Raw genomic sequence first — 17,485 nt, 5'->3', positions numbered from 1 at the left:
CATATTGGAATAAATGTCTCTCAGAAATCAACACCCTACTCGACAGCCTCAACCTGGTTCTAAATAAATCCAAAACCGAAATCCTCATTATAGCTCCTGAAAATCATACTGCACCCATCACCTTACCAGCCAGCCAATCCCCTGCCACCTCCAAAGACATCATATCACCACAAGTAAGAGACCTGGGTGTACTCCTAGATAACAGACTCAGCCTCAACAAATTCGTGAACAACACCACAAAAGAATGCTTCTTTAAATTACAGGTAATAAAGAAATTAAAACCACTACTACTCTACAGAGACTTCCGCTTGGTTCTACAATCCATCATACTCCCGAAACTGGACTATTGCAACTCACTCCTTCTGGGCCTTCCCGCCAGCTCCACTAAACCACTCCAGATGGTTCTTAACGCTACAGCAAGAATTCTCACAAACACCAAAAAAAGGGATCATATCACCCCCATCCTCCAGCACCTGCATTGGTTACCGATTAAACACAGGATTCACTTTAAAAGCATCATGATGATACACAAGGCCTTATATAATATCTCTCCTCTCAATTTAACTTTTCAACTACAGCTACACACTTCCAAAAGACCGACGAGAAATGCTTATAAGAACATGCTTGTAACCCAGCCGGCGAAAACCTCCCTGAGGAAACGAGCTCTATCCACTGCGGGTCCCACACTCTGGAACTCGCTCCCACCGGATCTTCGTATAGAACCTTGCCACACTACGTTCAAAAAGAAGCTAAAGACCTGGCTTTTCGCACAAGCATTCCCGGACATCTAAGAGTCGAAAGAATACAATCTCTGTATTCTACCAAAGGATAGACTTTGAACCACCTCCCCCTGTACATAGGTTTGTACATAGTTTTCCCAGCAGCATTATCAAAACAAATTGGACATGCTAAACACATGTCGTTTCTATAGTTTCTTCCTATAATCCCTGTTATGCCCACCTCTTTATCTGTTACCTGTTTGAAGTGTTTTTCTCGTTTCAATGTAAATCGTCCTGCGAGGCGTTAGTTTCATTTCCTTGTAAACCGAGGTGATATGTATTTTATACAGGAACCCCGGTATATAAAAACTAATAAATAAATAAATAAATAAATAAATCATGCCGGTTTTTCTTTTGCTGCAGCCACTGAAGGGTCAACTTGGCCTTATGTTTCAGATCATTGCCACAATGGAAAGTCCAAATACGCCCCATAAGCAGCTTCCTTGCTGATGAATGCAAATTATCCTCCAATATTTTCTAATAAGATGCTGCATTCATCCTGCCATCAATTTGGACTAAATTCCCTGTGCCGTTGTAAATCCACCTCCATGCTGCATGGTAGGGATGATGTGCTTCTCTTCATAGCATTTATGGTTGTGACCATAATGTTCAATTTTGGTCTCATCACTCCAAATTATTTTGTTCCAGAAGTTTCTAAGCTTCTCTAGATGCTGATTGGTGTAATGTAAGTGGGCTGTTTTGAGGCGTTGGTGCAGCAATGGCTTTTTTCTGACAACTCTACCATGCAGCCCATTTTTGTTCAAGTATCTCCTTACTGTGTATGCTGAAACATCCATACCTCTATGTATCAGAGAAGCCTATATTTCAGTAGTAGTTGCTTGATTTTTCTTTGCATCTCGACAAAGTTTCCTGGCAATTATGTCTGAATTCTTTCTTGGTGTGGCTTGGTATTAACAGAACCCATAATTTTCTACTTCTTGATCAGAGTTTGAACAGCACTGATTGGCATTGTCAAATCTTTGGACATCTTTTTAAATCCTTTTCCTGATTTTGAAAGTTGAACTGCTTTTGCTCGCAGATTCTTTGACAGTTCTTTTGCTTTCTCCATGCTTCAGTAACCATCAAAATCAGTGCAGCCCTGGATGAAATTCACAAGGTTTCTCAAGAGCTAAGGAACTCATTGACTATTTATACACAGGCAGTAATTACAATGAAAGAAGGCACAGTTGTGGATACTTACCCTTCATTGCCATCTTAACCTGTGTGTCAACAAGTGTATATTATCAGCCTAAGCATTCAAGGGTATGCGAACTTTTGAACAGGACTATTTTATTATTTCCCATATTGCTATGGTTTGTTTAATGATTGTGCATTCTGTGATGCCTCGCATAGATCCTACCCAGTCAACCCTGTCCTTCCTTATGAACTAAGTTAAGTTTAGAGTTAAGTTCTAATCTATTCTGTCTAAGTTATCCTGAATTTATTTGACTACTCCCTTGTTATATGTAACTTTCCCCAGGTTCAGTTGATGTAAACCGGTGTGATAAGACTTTGTCCTGAACGTCGGTATAGCAAAAAGATGTAAATAAATAAATAAAATAATAGTTTTAATTTGAAACATTAAAAATAAAAGATGCATTGTGTGTTACAGGCGCGTCCGCCACGCCGCTGATGGGCCGAGGGTTTGGGCGCTCTCGGGTACATATCGTAGGCGTGAGGAGCACGGCCGTCTCTAAAGCAGATGGTGTGAGCCCTTGGGCCACGGCGAGAGCTAGGGAGGAGCCCCAGCCACACCGTGGGAGGTGAGCCAGTGCTGGCATGGTGAGCCAGGCGTGTACTGAAGCCGGGGTTACGGAGCGGAGTCTGACCCTCAGCCGGACCAGCAACGCAATGTTGGTTGATGAACGGTCCTCCGACTGTTCCAAGCCCTTTCGGACCTGCCGCTGGGTAACGGCAAAGGGCGGCAGGCAGACAGAGAACGAGGGCAGACAGAGTCTTTAGTACACGGAAGACATCTTAGACGAAGGCTAGTGCAGACATCGTAGACAAGGCTAGTGCAGAGACATCAGAGGCAAGGGCTGGTGCAGAGACATCAGAGACAAGGTACTGAAGGTGCAGACATAGAGTCAGGAACGAGGTATGATGCATATAGGAGACTCAAGGGCGAGGTACGAGACTGACAACATGGAGCGCCCTACACAGCCCGCCCGTGGGGCTGGTCACGGACCACTACAGAGGTTGCCTTCAGGAATAGGATAAGGCTTTCTCACAGATTTAGGAACGAGGTGCATGGCTTGCAACACGAAGCGCCCTACTCAGCCCGCCCACGGGGCTGGTCACGGACCACGACATGGCTTGCCGCAAGGCACCAGGACATCTTGAAGATACAGGAATGAGGTGCTAGCTTTCAGGAACAGGGTAAGGCTTTCTCACAGACTCAGGAACGAGGTGCATGGCTTGCATCACGAAGCGCCCTACTCAGCCCGCCCACGGGGCTGGTCACGGACCACGACATGGCTTGCCGCAGGCACCAGGACATCTTGAAGATACAGGAACGAGGTGCTAGCATTCAGGAGATTCAAGAACAGGGTAGAAGCAAGTAGCTGCACTCCTGGCAGTCTATAGCAGGGATTGCTGCACACCGGCAGCCTGAAGCAGGGTTTGCTGGGAAAATCAGGAACTGGATCGAGCACTGGATCAGGAACAGACATCAGGCAGGCACTGGATCAGGAACAAACATCAGACAACAACAGGAGCAGATATCAAAGCAGAGACAGGACAAGGAGCCATCAAAGCAAGGCAGACCACGGAGGATCGGGAGAGGTTACAGGCAACTGTAGAACCCAATCTGAAGGCAAGTAGCAAGTGAAATGAGAGTCCTTTTATACTGCAGGTTGTAGGCAACTCCCTGGGAGGAGTTTGCCAGGACCGCCCCTTGCTGGCCCTATAACTGGGGTGGAGAGCTGCGGGCCGGCCCCTAGGGAGAAGGGCGTGGCCGAACAGGAAGTCCAAACGCAGCCAAGCAAGCCACAGGCAGGCCTCAGGAACAGCTAGGCCTCTCAGGTCCTGGAGCAAGTCCTGGATGGTGCACAGGCGAGGCCCTGGCTTCGGAGCGGCCTCCGGAGGGAAGGTAAGATACCTCCTGTAGCGCAGCAACAGGGGGGATCGTAACATTGTGTCTCATTACTCATGTTTTCTTAAAGTGCTACACATCTTACAAATTCTGCCAGGGGTATTTAAACTTATGAGCACACGTGTATGTGTGTATCTTGCTTTTGAACATGTACTTACATGTAACAGTACATAGAGACCTCTACCACCTGACCCAGACCTTCACCAATTCACTGACAACCACCATCAATTGCTCCAAACCCCCACCCAAAAACTGCAGACAAAAGAGAAGTCACATTTCATATCTACAACTTGATTTAACAGGTGTACAACTTGATTAACAGGTGTGCATGTTTGATGTTATAATGTATGCACATACTGTATTTATAAAATACATAAATGAGCACATTCTTCCAAACCATATTCCTGGAATGTCCTAGAAATACCTTTTTTGTAGAAATAAACGTTTTTGTACAAATAAAAGACGGTATGCACATACTCCCATCCTTCTGAAAATTTGCTTACTGCGCAGAGGCTATGAAAGTGTGCATACATCACCTCTACATACACAACACCCACGTTAGTCTTTGAAAATTACACCCAAAATGTAGAATGAAGGATTCCAATGAATGACCAAGTCAGATGACCATTATGGTCTATTATGATTGGATATTAGAATGTTTTGAGCAGCCAGCGATTAGCTGCTTAATTATGCTGTTCATTTTATGACATTATCTTACTCATTGAGACTATATGCAGAAAGGACTTCTTCAGAATGAATGGATCAGATGACCATAATCAAGTATGATTTGATACTGTTTTTTTCTCAGAAGTAAAATTTCACCTAACCACTATCTCCTTAACATACCGATTGATGCATTTGTATCCTGACTCCTCCCGTAACAGATTTACTTAGGATGGTAACGTTAACATTTTGAAATTGAATGAATAGGTAGCTTGTTACTGCTACAAAAGATGTTGATACATCATAAGCAGAACTAGTTTGGAAATCCAGCCCAAGTTGGCTGTTTTGATGGTGCAACACTACAATACTCGGGGAAATCTCTGATTCTTTCAAAATCAACGATTTTATACTAAAAAAAACTTCTAAAAATATTATTGTTAGAAAACTGACTGACTGAGACATATGTTTTAAACTGTTGGGAATTTGGTATCTACCGGTATCCTTTAAGATTTATGATTGCCCTTTTACCAAGAATGCTAAAGTGAATGGATAATGGGATACTTTCATGAGACCTGTCTGAATGATTTACAGGAGGATCCAGGTTAAGCTCTCTTTCTGTTCAAAATTTTGATAGCAATCACATCAGTGAGAATTAATAAACGTGCCTCTTTTCTCAAGAAATATGTGCAGATACTTGTCAAATAGTAACTCGCAGCGTCTAAAAGCTCCTATTTTGGAGTAAATGAGCCCTGTGGCATATTGTGAAGGGGGCAGAGTGGCATTAGATAACACGGTACATCCAAAGTGTTATAAATGACTTGGATTGAAAATCCATGAGTTCTGTAAATTTACAGTTACAAAGGTGAAAAGCAGAATACCAAAACTAAAGAGTGTTCTACAGCAAAGTGTTTGTCTGTGTACTACTACAGAAAATTCTGACATTGTAATTTTAGCCCATGGCTTAGAAACGGTGAGCGAGATTGAAATGTCTGCGATAACATATTACTTTAATCAGATTTTCCCTCTATTCTTGTTGTCTGCGTGGCAAGTATAATTAGAAGCACACAGTACTAGACATATTCCATCTCCCCCACATTCCCAGAGGTTGTCCTTTTGTGCAGCAGTTGTTTGCTAGTTCTGCTTTAATTCACTTCATGTTTCACATGGAACTGTCTCCAGGTATCTGCAGCTCATCTCGTCCTCAATGTGGCATTAAGCCTGCCAGTAGCTTTAGTCAAGATCTAGGCTAGCCTTTTGTGGGTGGGAGAAGTTGGGTTTGGAATGGTGACCTCTGCCCTTTTCATGTCTATAGACAGCATGATACGAGGGGATACAGCTTCCCCTGGAGGCTGAGGATAGAGGTTATCATTAAATCAGAATTTATTTTACAAACTAACCAGGTCATTTATGATTTCGCGTTAAGGCCATAACGCATATTTGTATGCAAATGTTACATTTGCTATGCAAGTGGGAGGAGTTTGGGCAGAGTGCCTGCAGTAGCTGTGTATTCTCGGGCTGCACCGCTGAATATACTTGGCTATCTAATAGTTAGCTGAATAAGTTTATCCAGCTAACTGTTGACCAGCCCAATAGCAGGTCTAACTTATCCAGCTAACTCAGGCCTGGATTCATCATTACGCTATAAATATAGCGAAATGATGAGCCGTGACAAAAAAAGTAGACATCAATGTAGACATCAATGAAGATTTTATGATTTGGAGTGATGAAAGGACACAAAGATGAGATTTCTATATTGTACTCTCGACCTAGCTTGATAGCAGTTAGTTAGAGCATTCATCAAGCTAGGTTGAGAGTACATTATACAAATCTCATCTTTTTATACCTTTCATCACTCCAAATCACATAAAATCTTCACTGATGTCTACTGTGCTGTTCGTACCTCTGACTGTGCATGTAAAACCGCCCCCAAAACCTAGGCCACCACCAAAACCTCACCCCGAGTTCAGAATGGCCCCTCTTACAGTGATATAAAACATTGACTAATATGTGTACCTCCCCAGAGGGTCTCTCTCTCTCTCTCCCCCCAACCTCCTTCTCCTCACCTCTCCTCTCCCTGCCTGAAATGAGATTTGCAATAAATATTGCAAATCCTGGTTCAGCCAAAATGCATAGTATAAAGCAAGGAAAAAAGGTGTAGTTATTTCCAATGTTAAGTGTCCCTTATTTTCATTTACTCTGCCCAAACTCCTTCCAATTGACTACATTTTAAAAATTTGCATATGCATCTCGTGATCCGTTATTTATCACATGCATTATTGTGGGCGTTAGGGCCCTAACACCCGCGATAAGGCCCTAACACGTTTTGAAAAATTATCCCTTAAGTTAGCTGGATAAGCAACCATGCCCCAGAACACTCCCAACCCACTACCACTTAGCTGGGTAACTAGGTAGCTGGATGAATAGTTATCTGGCTAAATGGAGGCTACTATATACTCGCCACAAAATCAAACAGCCCCACTTAGCTGGATAATTTTGAACTTAAGAAACAGCAAGGAAGGCTGTCTAACAAAGCCGTGAGGGCAACAAAACAGGATTAGCAGCCAGATGTCCAAACAGGATTTCTTTATTGAGGAGCAACACAATTATGTAAACAAGCCCGACTCTGGCCGAGTTTCGCCCTCTTTCAATGGGGCTACATCAGGGGCTCAACTTGTGTCGTGTTTTGATTAATAAATATCCCGGTCTTAATTAAGACTCTACAACAGCTGATCTTGGAAAACATATACGGGCAGTGGTGTCCCTGCCTCTCATTCACTCAGGAGTACGAAGGTGTTTATGTGCCAATATTATTGGATGTGCACCTCTGCCGCTGACGCCTGCCACTGTAAGCACATCCAATAATATCGGCACATAAACACCTTCGTACTCCTGAGTGAATGAGAGGCAGGGGCACCACTGCCCGTATATGTTTTCCAAGATCAGCTGTTGTAGTCTTAATTAAGACCGGGATATTTATTAATCAAAACACGACACAAGTTGAGCCCCTGATGTAGCCCCATTGAAAGAGGGCGAAACTCGGCCAGAGTCGGGCTTGTTTACATAATCGTGTTGCTGCTCAATAAAGAAATCCTGTTTGGACATCTGGCTGCTAATCTAATTTTGAACTTATCCAGCTAAGTGGTGTTGAGTATCAACCTCAAGGGGCAAAAAAATGTATCTAACCTTTCGGAAGATGAGTAAAGCCTGTCTATTTCTAACAGCATTTAAATCAAAACAAGAATGTAGCAGAACCTATGAGAATTTGGGCCTGCTGATTGCTTTGTATAGTTTTAGATTCATTTCATTTTGTATAGTTTTAGATTCATTTCATTTTTAAATTGTGATTGTGTTAACTTGATTTTTGTCTAGTATTGTAATGTATATGTTGCTGATTATATTGTTTCATATACTTTAGGCAACTGGAGCCTCTGACTGAACAGGTGGTTTTATAAACTGAAATTATAAATATAAATAGATGATAAAGTATGAATATCCTCTGCTTTTCTCCGGTACTAAAACTCTGACCATCCCTGTAGAGGTCAAAAGGAGTATTACATCCCTGGCTGCCCTGAGTTTGGAAGTGTGACAGAACTTAAAACAAGGTTTCCCAACCTCTGTTATTCGGTGTGATCTCAAAGAGCCCAATTCTGCTGTTACTCTCAACTGATTATTCTGTGTGTCTTAAGAAAAATTCAGCTGCCTGAAAGGGTCCAATGCCAACCCCCAAACCTCAAATAAGGTGTCCCTGATTTAAAAGTCAAAACGAAGCTTATAGAGTCCTGTTCAAATTCCAACAGAATTCTATTGTGTAACTGAAATGTGTTTGTGAAATTCAAATGAAACACAAGAGCTTGATGTTCAACATCTTTGTCAAGTAATGCCCTATATACGGACTCTATGCAAATGCCACCAACTCCATAAAAAACACAAAACAGAGAAAGATATGCAAAACCTCAATCATTTCATTTCTTCTCTTTAAAATAAGGAGTGATATCACTTATCTTTTATATAATCATTTCCACAATGTACCTAATGAAAACAGAGAGAAAAAAATGCTCATGCATTGACCAAATGTCATCAGGAGAGAGAAGATGGCACAGATTCAGCTCATTATTAAGAGAGGAATCAATATGGCTCTGTTATTTGAATCCAATGCAACTGATGAAAATTTCCTATAAATTAAAAAGTGACAATTTTCTAATGTAATTTATGTCTTTATTTGGGGGTAATAAGAATGTCAAATTAGATGCCATATCGATAATTTAATTATTATTCTTTCACAATGTGATCAAACAATAGTCATTTTTAAATATGAATCTGCTCAATGTAGAGCAAAGTGGTTGAAACTATTTGCTGCTACTGCCTTACATCTGACTTTTAGGACTAACACACCTAAGCAAAGATTTACAGTCACTTATAACAGATCTGTGACCTATACCAGTAGAAATCAGAGGAGTATCTTTGCAGACACTAAATCAGGCCACCCCAGAGAGTATTTACTATGGTACACACTCTGCTGTCAGGTGTGTTTACTGATGCATTAAACAGTTGCCTGCTGGTTAACAGTGGTATTCTGTTTGCATAGATAAGCACACTGCTAGCTGCAGTCGTTTATTGTTGGCCATCACTGACTGCAGCGATGCCTAATTTTTATGTAGACTGAGACATGATCCCTAGTGATGCCTAATTTTTATGTAGACTGAGACATGATCCCTAGTGATGCCTAATTTTTATGTAGACTGAGACATGATCCCTAGCGGTGCCTAATTTTTATGTAGACTGAGACATGATCCCTAGTGAAGCCTAATTTTTATGTAGACTGAGACATGATCCCTAGTGATGCCTAATTTTTATGTAGACTGAGACATGATCCCTAGTGCTCCGCTATGACAACAAGAACAGATCAGACTGCAGTTCTACACAGCCGGGGATGGACAAAAGGAGTCCAGGCACTCTCACCAGTCCGAGATGCCATGCACGCCAGCGTTTATAAGATGCAGTAGTATGTACAGCGTTGCAGCTTAACATGAATCCCAAACCTTTAGTGGCTTCTCTGAGTTACCACCATGAATTTCTGCAAGCTTTATCAAATCCTGCAGCGTTTCTAGAGGTCGCTTAGCATATCCACAGCGATTTTATTGCTGAAGAACCCTCTTAAGCTCCGCTGCCAGGCCTTCAGGAGTAGGATTTTTTGCAGTGCAGCTAACCCAGATTCCTTCTGCTACCATAGCATCAGCTGTTGTTGGCCCAATAGCAGCAAACTGAAATGACAACAATATGAATATGTTACCGGCACTTGGATACTGATCGGTTTAGTTTTCATTCCCTGGAGGCTGTAATATTCTTGCCACTCTAGGGGGGTCAGCCCAGTGGTATCACTGCACACCACCATCCAGAAGAGTTGAATTTGATTCTTAAACTTGGCTTCTGCTTCGCAGGCCAACTTTCTGAAGATGCTGCAGAAACAGAGTTCATTGCCCCAGCAAAGAGGGTGTCACAAGACAACCAAAAAAAATCAGCTGGGGCTAGATAGAGAGCCCAGGAGAAAGAAAACTGCAGTTCATTATCAACCGAGTAACAAGACAGATTAGGCAAGCAGAGCGATGCCCATAGTAGGTCCAAAATGAATAGCAGGCATGGAAACCAAATGTCTGCCCGGAGAAGAAGCGTCAATGGTGCCAACTGCTTCCTTATGTCGCTTGGAGGGCATAAAAGACAAAACTGGTCAATACAGACACTTGTTTAGACAAAGACAGACCACTATCTAAATTCATGCCAACAGCTTTATTACCTCATCCAAAGGAACAGTGAACTCTTTCATTCAGGGAGCAATTTTAAGCTTAGATTTATACCTGCCAAACCAAATGGCTTCTGACTTTCGAGGGCTTACCTTTAATCTGTGGTCCAACGGCCAACCAGCTATCTTATCTAGACACAGATTAAATCTCATCATATCTAATGAGGAGTCCAAATTAAAATTTGCCAGTACCTGTATACCAGTGGTATAAAAACAGCAACTAAAACCCTGTTCTAAAATCAGATTTACTAACAGAGCTAACAACAAACTAAATAACAATGGGGAGAATAGGCCCCTGAGGAACACCACAAGTCATCATTTTTAACGATGAGACATCATTCCCCCACCAACACACATTGAAAATAGTAATCTTCCAAAATAACAATACCCATTTTTAAAGAAAATAAAATAATATTTTTTGGACATGAGGTATTCACACTTTTTTTTTCAAATCAAATCTACATTCATAAAATACCCTTGGCTGCTGTTCTCTGTCTGTGATTGCAGTTTTCCCTATGGCCACCAGGCTGTGCTGTAAGCCATGAAATATGCGCTGCTTGGCGTGCACCTATGCTCTGCTGCTACTTCATACATTCAGACCCTTTAATGTGCATTCTCCTGAAAGGATCCTTGGCCCGACACAATAAAGCTGTGCGGATGCCACACACTACAGCTGCATTTTCACAGTGTCAAGCACGAGCTACGGGGCAGTCCTGGGTTGAGAATGTGTAGAGGGGAGATGGGATCCGTACGTCTACAGCTGAATGTTCAAAAGGTTGAAGCTAGTTTTATTTCATCTATCTTTTCCAAAAGCTCAACCTTTCAAACTATGGCTACGTGAAGTTCTGCATCCTCATCGGTTTTGGGGACTGAGAGGGTGTTAGTGATCTCTAATCCCTGATTTAATTCTGCTCAGTGGTTTGCAGTGCTAGTAAGGATTGGGAAAAAAGATTAAACAAAAGTAAAAATTATTAACATGTTTACTAACACCAAGCAGACTTGTCCTTACCATTTTTTAATGTGGCTCTGGACAGAAGACTTTTCCTGAGCAATAAACCCAGCACCTGACAGGAATTGTACAAGTAAGCCAAACAAAAATATAGCTCCTTATTTTCATGCCAGTTGTTTTGTTGACTTAGAGCGATGTGCACAAAATGCAATATCAGAATGTTTCCTTTAATACTTTGCCGGTGTTAATTTGCAAGAAGGTCCAGTTCTGCTGGCGCTGGCCCCCCTACAGCCAGACCTCGCAGCTTCTGTACCATGAGACTGAACAGCAATATCAAACTGGTGCATCAAGCATCAAACTCTACCTTCATCTGATCGATCAGGCTGCCCGACAGCTCTTGAACATGCTCGAGACAAAACTTGACTCCAGATGGACTGAAAAACACGATGCTTGCTGGAATTCCCACCTCCATTGGAAAAAAAAAGAAAACATGCTTTTTTTTGGCTCAGTTTATTCTGGTTGAATTTTACACAGGTTAAGATATAAATTGCCTTGGCAAGCTCTACAAGCCGTGAAAAGGAAACAGCAATTGTTAGGACTACTGAGAAAGTAGAAATGCCATGCCACGGTCAATAGAAATTAAAGTTCAGCTGTCAGGAACAGCAGGAGCTGTATCATCAGCTGGAGCTCAGCAGGTGATTCCACTATCCAGAAAAGTAAATAATGCAGGACACAAAGCCCCAGCTCTCCTCCCCTGTCTCCCTGAAGCTTGATCACACCATCCCCTACTAATGATGGCAGGGGATTTGCTAAGCCAGCTCAGCAAGTCTGTCTGGCAACCTTCTGTAAGGATGGCACTGCTATACTTACCTTAAAGCTGATGAAGCTTGTACTGGGGATATCCACAAGCTTGCATTTTTATTTGAATTTGTAAAGCACTTTCGACTGAAGTGTTGTTGAAGCAGAAGGCAGAGACAAAGCAGGAGTCAAAAGCCAGGTGGAGCAAAAGATGGAATCAGATTTTGTTTTTGGGGGGGCGGGGAAGGAGGTTTGCAGGATATTTAATCCTCCTGTTTTTGGTAATACGTCATTGTGTCCCCATAGGGTTTTGGATGGCAGGGTGTTAACTTCCCTCCCCCCGCCATACTGTACATGTTCTCTGTTTCAGACAAAGGGACAAGGGACATCCTCTGTTCACAGTTCATACTCTGCACTTAGTTCCCAGTCATAAGGAGGCAGAAAGCAATATTCCTGTTTTATTTGATCTCCAGAGAAACCAGAGTGGGATGGGGAAGCCAGAAGCGCCAGGAATAATCTAGCGTCACTCCAGTTCAAATCTCCTGTCCAGCTGGAGCTTAAGCTGATTTCTGCTCAGATCTGATTTGAGAGCGATAAAGACCTCTAATTAAATTACCATCCAGGAAGTCGGATCCTCTGCCTTTCAGCACACTGCAAAATACTTTTGTGACCAGCCAAGCTTCTGTCTACCAACTTATTCATATAAACCTGCAAGGGCGAAGCCCTCTTGAATAATAACAGTTTTGTCTCATTTTCTCTTCCCCTTGGCAGATCGATGCACCCCTAGAGCAACGTGTGCCAAACAAATTACATTCAGAGACGAATGCAGCCAGGGGTGACTCGGGGCAACCTGCTGCCCGAGATGACGGATGAGGGGGCAATCCCTCTTCTGCCCCCAAGACACAGCACAAGTCCAAATCACTGAGAGGGCCAAGGCGGGGGCAGTTTTGCTGAGAAGGAGTCTCTTGGGGGGGGGGGTCTGGCTCTTTCGGCGATTTGAAATGCTGGGTGAGGAGGGAGGCAGGGGTCAGGGATCCCAGAGAAGTGGCAGACAGAGAGAGTGTCAGTGATTATAATTCTAGGAAGCTGGCAACTCTACCACCCACCTGCCACCCTTCCCCAGCATCTGCCCCCCCCCCCTCCCTGGGGAACAGGGCGTGAATGGTGGGATTGCATGTGTGTGTGACACATTCTCTCCCACTGACATTCTTGCTACGTCCCTACTTTCCTCCTCTTTCTCCTCCTCTTCCCCCCCTTTTCGTCTCATTCCCCTCTTCCACCTCACATCCCTCTTTCCTTCCTTTTCTCTCCTCACTCACCCTGCTTTTCCATTCCAGTTTCTTTCCCTCCCCCTTTCCTCTCACTCACTGCCACGTCCTTTCCATTTCTTTCCCTCCCCCTTCATTTCCTTTCACTTTACTTCTCTCCCCAATTGCTTGCCCCCAACTCCCCATTGTGTCTTGCTTTCTCCTCCTTGGACTCTCCCTCTTTGGCTTTCGGTAGTATGGGCTCTGCCACTGCCCCCCCCCCCCCCCAGCTTCTCTCTGGCTAATAGGCTCTGCCAGTTGTCTTCCATCTTTGTCTCCTCTTTGGCTGCTGAGCTCCTCTCTGCCTTCTTCAACCACTGGCAGGATGTGTTCTGCTGGCTGCCCCATCTATCTCTACCTTCTTTGGCTGCTGGTGGTCCAGCAACCCTGATCCGCCTCACTCTGCCAGTGGCCCCACCAGGCCCCTCTCTGACTTCTTTGGCTGGAGGTGGCCCTGCTAGGCCTCTTTCTGCATTCTTCAGCCACTGGTGTATTGGGCTCTGCTGGTGGCCCAACTAGGCCTTTTCCTCTCTCTAGCCTCAGCGGGATAGACTCCAACAACGGCTCCATTAGGCCTCTTTCTGCATTCTTCAGCCACTGGTGTATTGGGCTCTGCTGGTGGCCTCACTAGGCCTTTTCCTCTCTCTAGCCTCAGCGGGATAGACTCCAGCAGCAGCTCCATTAGGCCTCTTTCTGGTTGGAAAATGAGGTGGCCACCCACAGGGGCATTTTGGGACGGCACTTCTCTGAGGCAACTGCCTCACTTTGCCGAATGATAGAGCTGCCCCTGACTGCAGCCTTATTTCTGAATAGCTGAGTGCAGAGATGACACAAATCTCCGCTGGTGATTTAGATAGTAACCCCAAGCTGAACTGGGAAACTGTCAGAAGTATACGTCAGTGGTCATCAACTCATCAAAGATGGACGTTTGAAATTGCAAAATCTGCAAAAATAACTGTTGGTCTTACAAAGTGCTGAATGTGTGACTTTTGTAACTGGACATTGTTTCAAATCTGGACATCAGAAACATTGGCTATCAGATGGCAAGTAACTTCTGCTGAATTGGGAAAATGTTTCAATATTTTGCATGAACAATGCTGGTATGATATCACCTGTAAGATAGATTTACAGCACTAGTGAAAGACTAGCAGCAATGTAATAGTATTTGGAGCAGCCTTATTATCATCCGACACAGAGAGAGAGAGAGAGAGCTCTTCCTGAGACAACTTCAGGACATCTGGGAAGAGACAGGCGGCTGCTGGCAATTCCCAGTTTCCAGCTTGTGGGTGAGAAATTTCCATGCAGGGTGGGATTTGTAAATGTTGTTTTCCTATTTTAAAACAGAGTTGATCACAGATTTAAAAGGCAGTCAGAAGTTTAAGGTAATAAAATACTAAAAATTACCTCATAATTTAAAAAAATGTGTTTGATTTTAAACTGGGAGTTGCTGAGAATATTGTTGAGAATTGTTGTTGTAGCCAGTGACAAGGTTTTTAAATCAAACTGGGGGTCTCTGAAAATTTGTCATAAAGATGTATGATGATATATCTTGTCTGCTATTATGAAGTATATTTTGTTGATTGTTAGAAAGCTTTATTAATAAATCTGGATGAATTCTTGTTTTTTGGGCCCAACAATGTGGTTACTTTTGTTGTATTTGGTGTAGGGTGGGGCCTTGGAAGTTTATCTCTTATGCCAAATTAGCTGATGTGAATTTAAAGATAATTCACCAGGGTTTCTTCCCTAGTAATTTACCCTCTCACTGACCCTAAGTGCTGCTCCCTGACTCTCTTCCCCTATCTTCTCCGGATCCTTTCTGCCGGCTCTGCCCCTAGAACAGCTGTTCTGTTTTCTTCTGGCATGGCACAGCTCTCAGTGAGTCTGAGCCACGAGATGCACAAACTGCCATGCTATTCTCACGAGATTGTGTGAACACAGGAGGAGTTCAGGCAGCATAAGCTCAAATTCACAGAGAACCACACGTTGCTAGAAGAAGTCAAAGCAGCTGTTCCAGAAGCAGCAAATCTTCTGGAAAGGTGGGGAGAGGCAGGTGGGGGTTGAGACTGGCTGGGAATGCACTGGAGAAAGTATGTGGAAGAGAGGAGCTGATGAACAAGTTTTTTAGGGGAGAGAGTTTGTTTGGGGGAGATGAGAGAAAGTCTGGAACAGAAGACTTTGTTTTAATTACATGTATCATTCTGGGGGTGCCTAAGCAACTGGGCTAGATGCATTATCAGAAGGGAACCCCCTCCCCCCCCCTTCCCAGAGTATCGGTCACTTTGTCCAGTATCAGCACTAAATTGGCCTCCACTTGAAAAATATGAATCACTGCCATACAGGAACTGCTAGTGTGTAAATCCTTTAGTTCTGATGCACTTATTATTATCACCACTTAAATATTTAAACAATTCCATAAACATACATTGTTCTGCATAAGATAGTGCCTATGGTTACAATGTTAATCGCCCAAAAAGTTTACAATATAAAATTAAGTACAGAAAGGTTAAGTGACTTGCTCAAAGGTCAGGTTAATGGAGGGTAAGGGGAACTGAAGCACAGTCTGTAGGCTCAGGGCTCTGACCACTCTGTTACACTGGCACCTGAGAGCTCTTATAATCAGTCTCCATGTCAACAAAAAACTAAAACATGCAGGGCAATACATTTGGGAATGTTACCAGTATAAGCATACCTGTGAGAAATAACTGGTCAAGGATTTCTGAATATTGGGATGCTGAGCTGTTTGATAAACAGTGAGACTTTCCAGAGCAATTTCTGCAATCAGAAAAAGAGAAGCACATCAATTGTGGTTTAAAATTGCTCAGTTCTGTACTTAAGCAAGGCTCTGATGTATCCGACTGCTTAAATTCTCTACTGCAGGGAAACAGTAATACTGTCTAGAGAGGTGCATGGCTTTTGGAGGAAAAGCTGATAAACTGCCAAACAAAACTTCAGCATAATCAGCTTTTTAAAGCCCACAGGTTATACGTGCCTACATATATTTGTCTGTAGTACATTGGGTCAATATGGGAATCCATACCTACTTAATAATCAGTTTTCTACTGTCTTTGGGCTTGATTCAGTAAGGCTTTGTTCCCATTCTGTGTCTGTGTGGTAAATACACTGTAAATCAGGCCCTATATAACCAGCTGTTTTAAATAGTTTTTTTAAATTCTATTAATGAGCAGACTAGGTAGGCTGTGTGGTCTTCATCAGAGTGGAGGAGAAGCCTAGTGGTTAGAACCAGGAGACCAGGATTCAAATCCCACTGTCGCTACTTTACCCTCCATTGCCTCAGGTACAAACTTAGGCCTGGATTTATCAAAATGCGGTAAGTACCGCATGCGATAGCAAAAGGGGTGTGTTTTATGCTAATATAGCATTTATCACAATTTGCACTAATTACCTGTGCGAAGAGCTAAGTTAGTGCAAATTGCGATACCATTTCAGATTCTGTGATAAATGCCAGACGTGTTGTATTTCCTGCACTCAACCACTGGGGGACCATTTGTAATGATCCGAGAGAGAGAGAGAGAGAGAGAGAGAGAGAGAGAGAGAGAGAGAGAGAGACTGGCCTTAATATCATGGCCCATAGGCAGGTATTTGTATCCCTAGGGTAGGCCCACCTAGTAACTCGAGGTGGGGATTAGGTAAGTGTGTAGGGGGTTAGGGGCCACTTTGACATGCTACGTGACACCTACGAACAGAACAGTGATCTCTTGTGAAGATTTGCTGGCCTTCGGAGTGAGGAAACTCACTCCAAGATGAGATTTGGGCAAGGTTCTCTCAACCTAGGCTGAGAGAACCTTGCCCAAATCTCATCTTGGAGTGAGTTTCCTCACTCCGAAGGCCAGCAAATCTTCACAAGAGATCACTGTTCTGTTCGTAGGTGTCACGTAGCATGTCAAAGTGGCCCCTAACCCCCTACACACTTACCTAATCCCCACCTCGAGTTACTAGGTGGGCCTACCCTAGGGATACAAATACCTGCTTATGGGCCATGATATTATGGCCAGTCAGTCTCTCTCTCTCTCTCTCTCTTGGCTCTGGAGCCTTCAAATTGTCTGAAATAAGCCTTACGGGACACATCGCATGGTCATG

General features: G+C 43.3%; 1 protein-coding gene across 5 annotated transcripts in view; it reads right to left on the bottom strand.

Annotated features, from left to right (window-relative positions):
• Positions 1–9,195: 9,195 nt before the first annotated feature.
• Positions 9,196–17,485, bottom strand: part of UROS (uroporphyrinogen III synthase) — an 84,790-nt gene continuing 76,500 nt past the window's right edge. For all 5 annotated transcript variants that reach the window (XM_029610045.1, XM_029610041.1, XM_029610043.1 and 2 more), the window contains exons 8-10: positions 16,077–16,159; positions 11,647–11,748; positions 9,196–9,797 (exon numbers count right to left, since the gene is read on the bottom strand). In XM_029610045.1, the coding sequence (XP_029465905.1) occupies positions 9,672–9,797; positions 11,647–11,748; positions 16,077–16,159 (311 nt within the window). In that variant the 3' untranslated portion in view covers positions 9,196–9,671. The remainder of the gene's footprint in view (positions 9,798–11,646; positions 11,749–16,076; positions 16,160–17,485) is intronic.

Source organism: Rhinatrema bivittatum, chromosome 7, assembly GCF_901001135.1.
Source record: "Rhinatrema bivittatum chromosome 7, aRhiBiv1.1, whole genome shotgun sequence".
In the NCBI taxonomy this organism is placed as follows: Eukaryota; Metazoa; Chordata; class Amphibia; order Gymnophiona; family Rhinatrematidae; genus Rhinatrema; species Rhinatrema bivittatum.
This window is presented reverse-complemented; position numbering and strand designations above follow the sequence as displayed.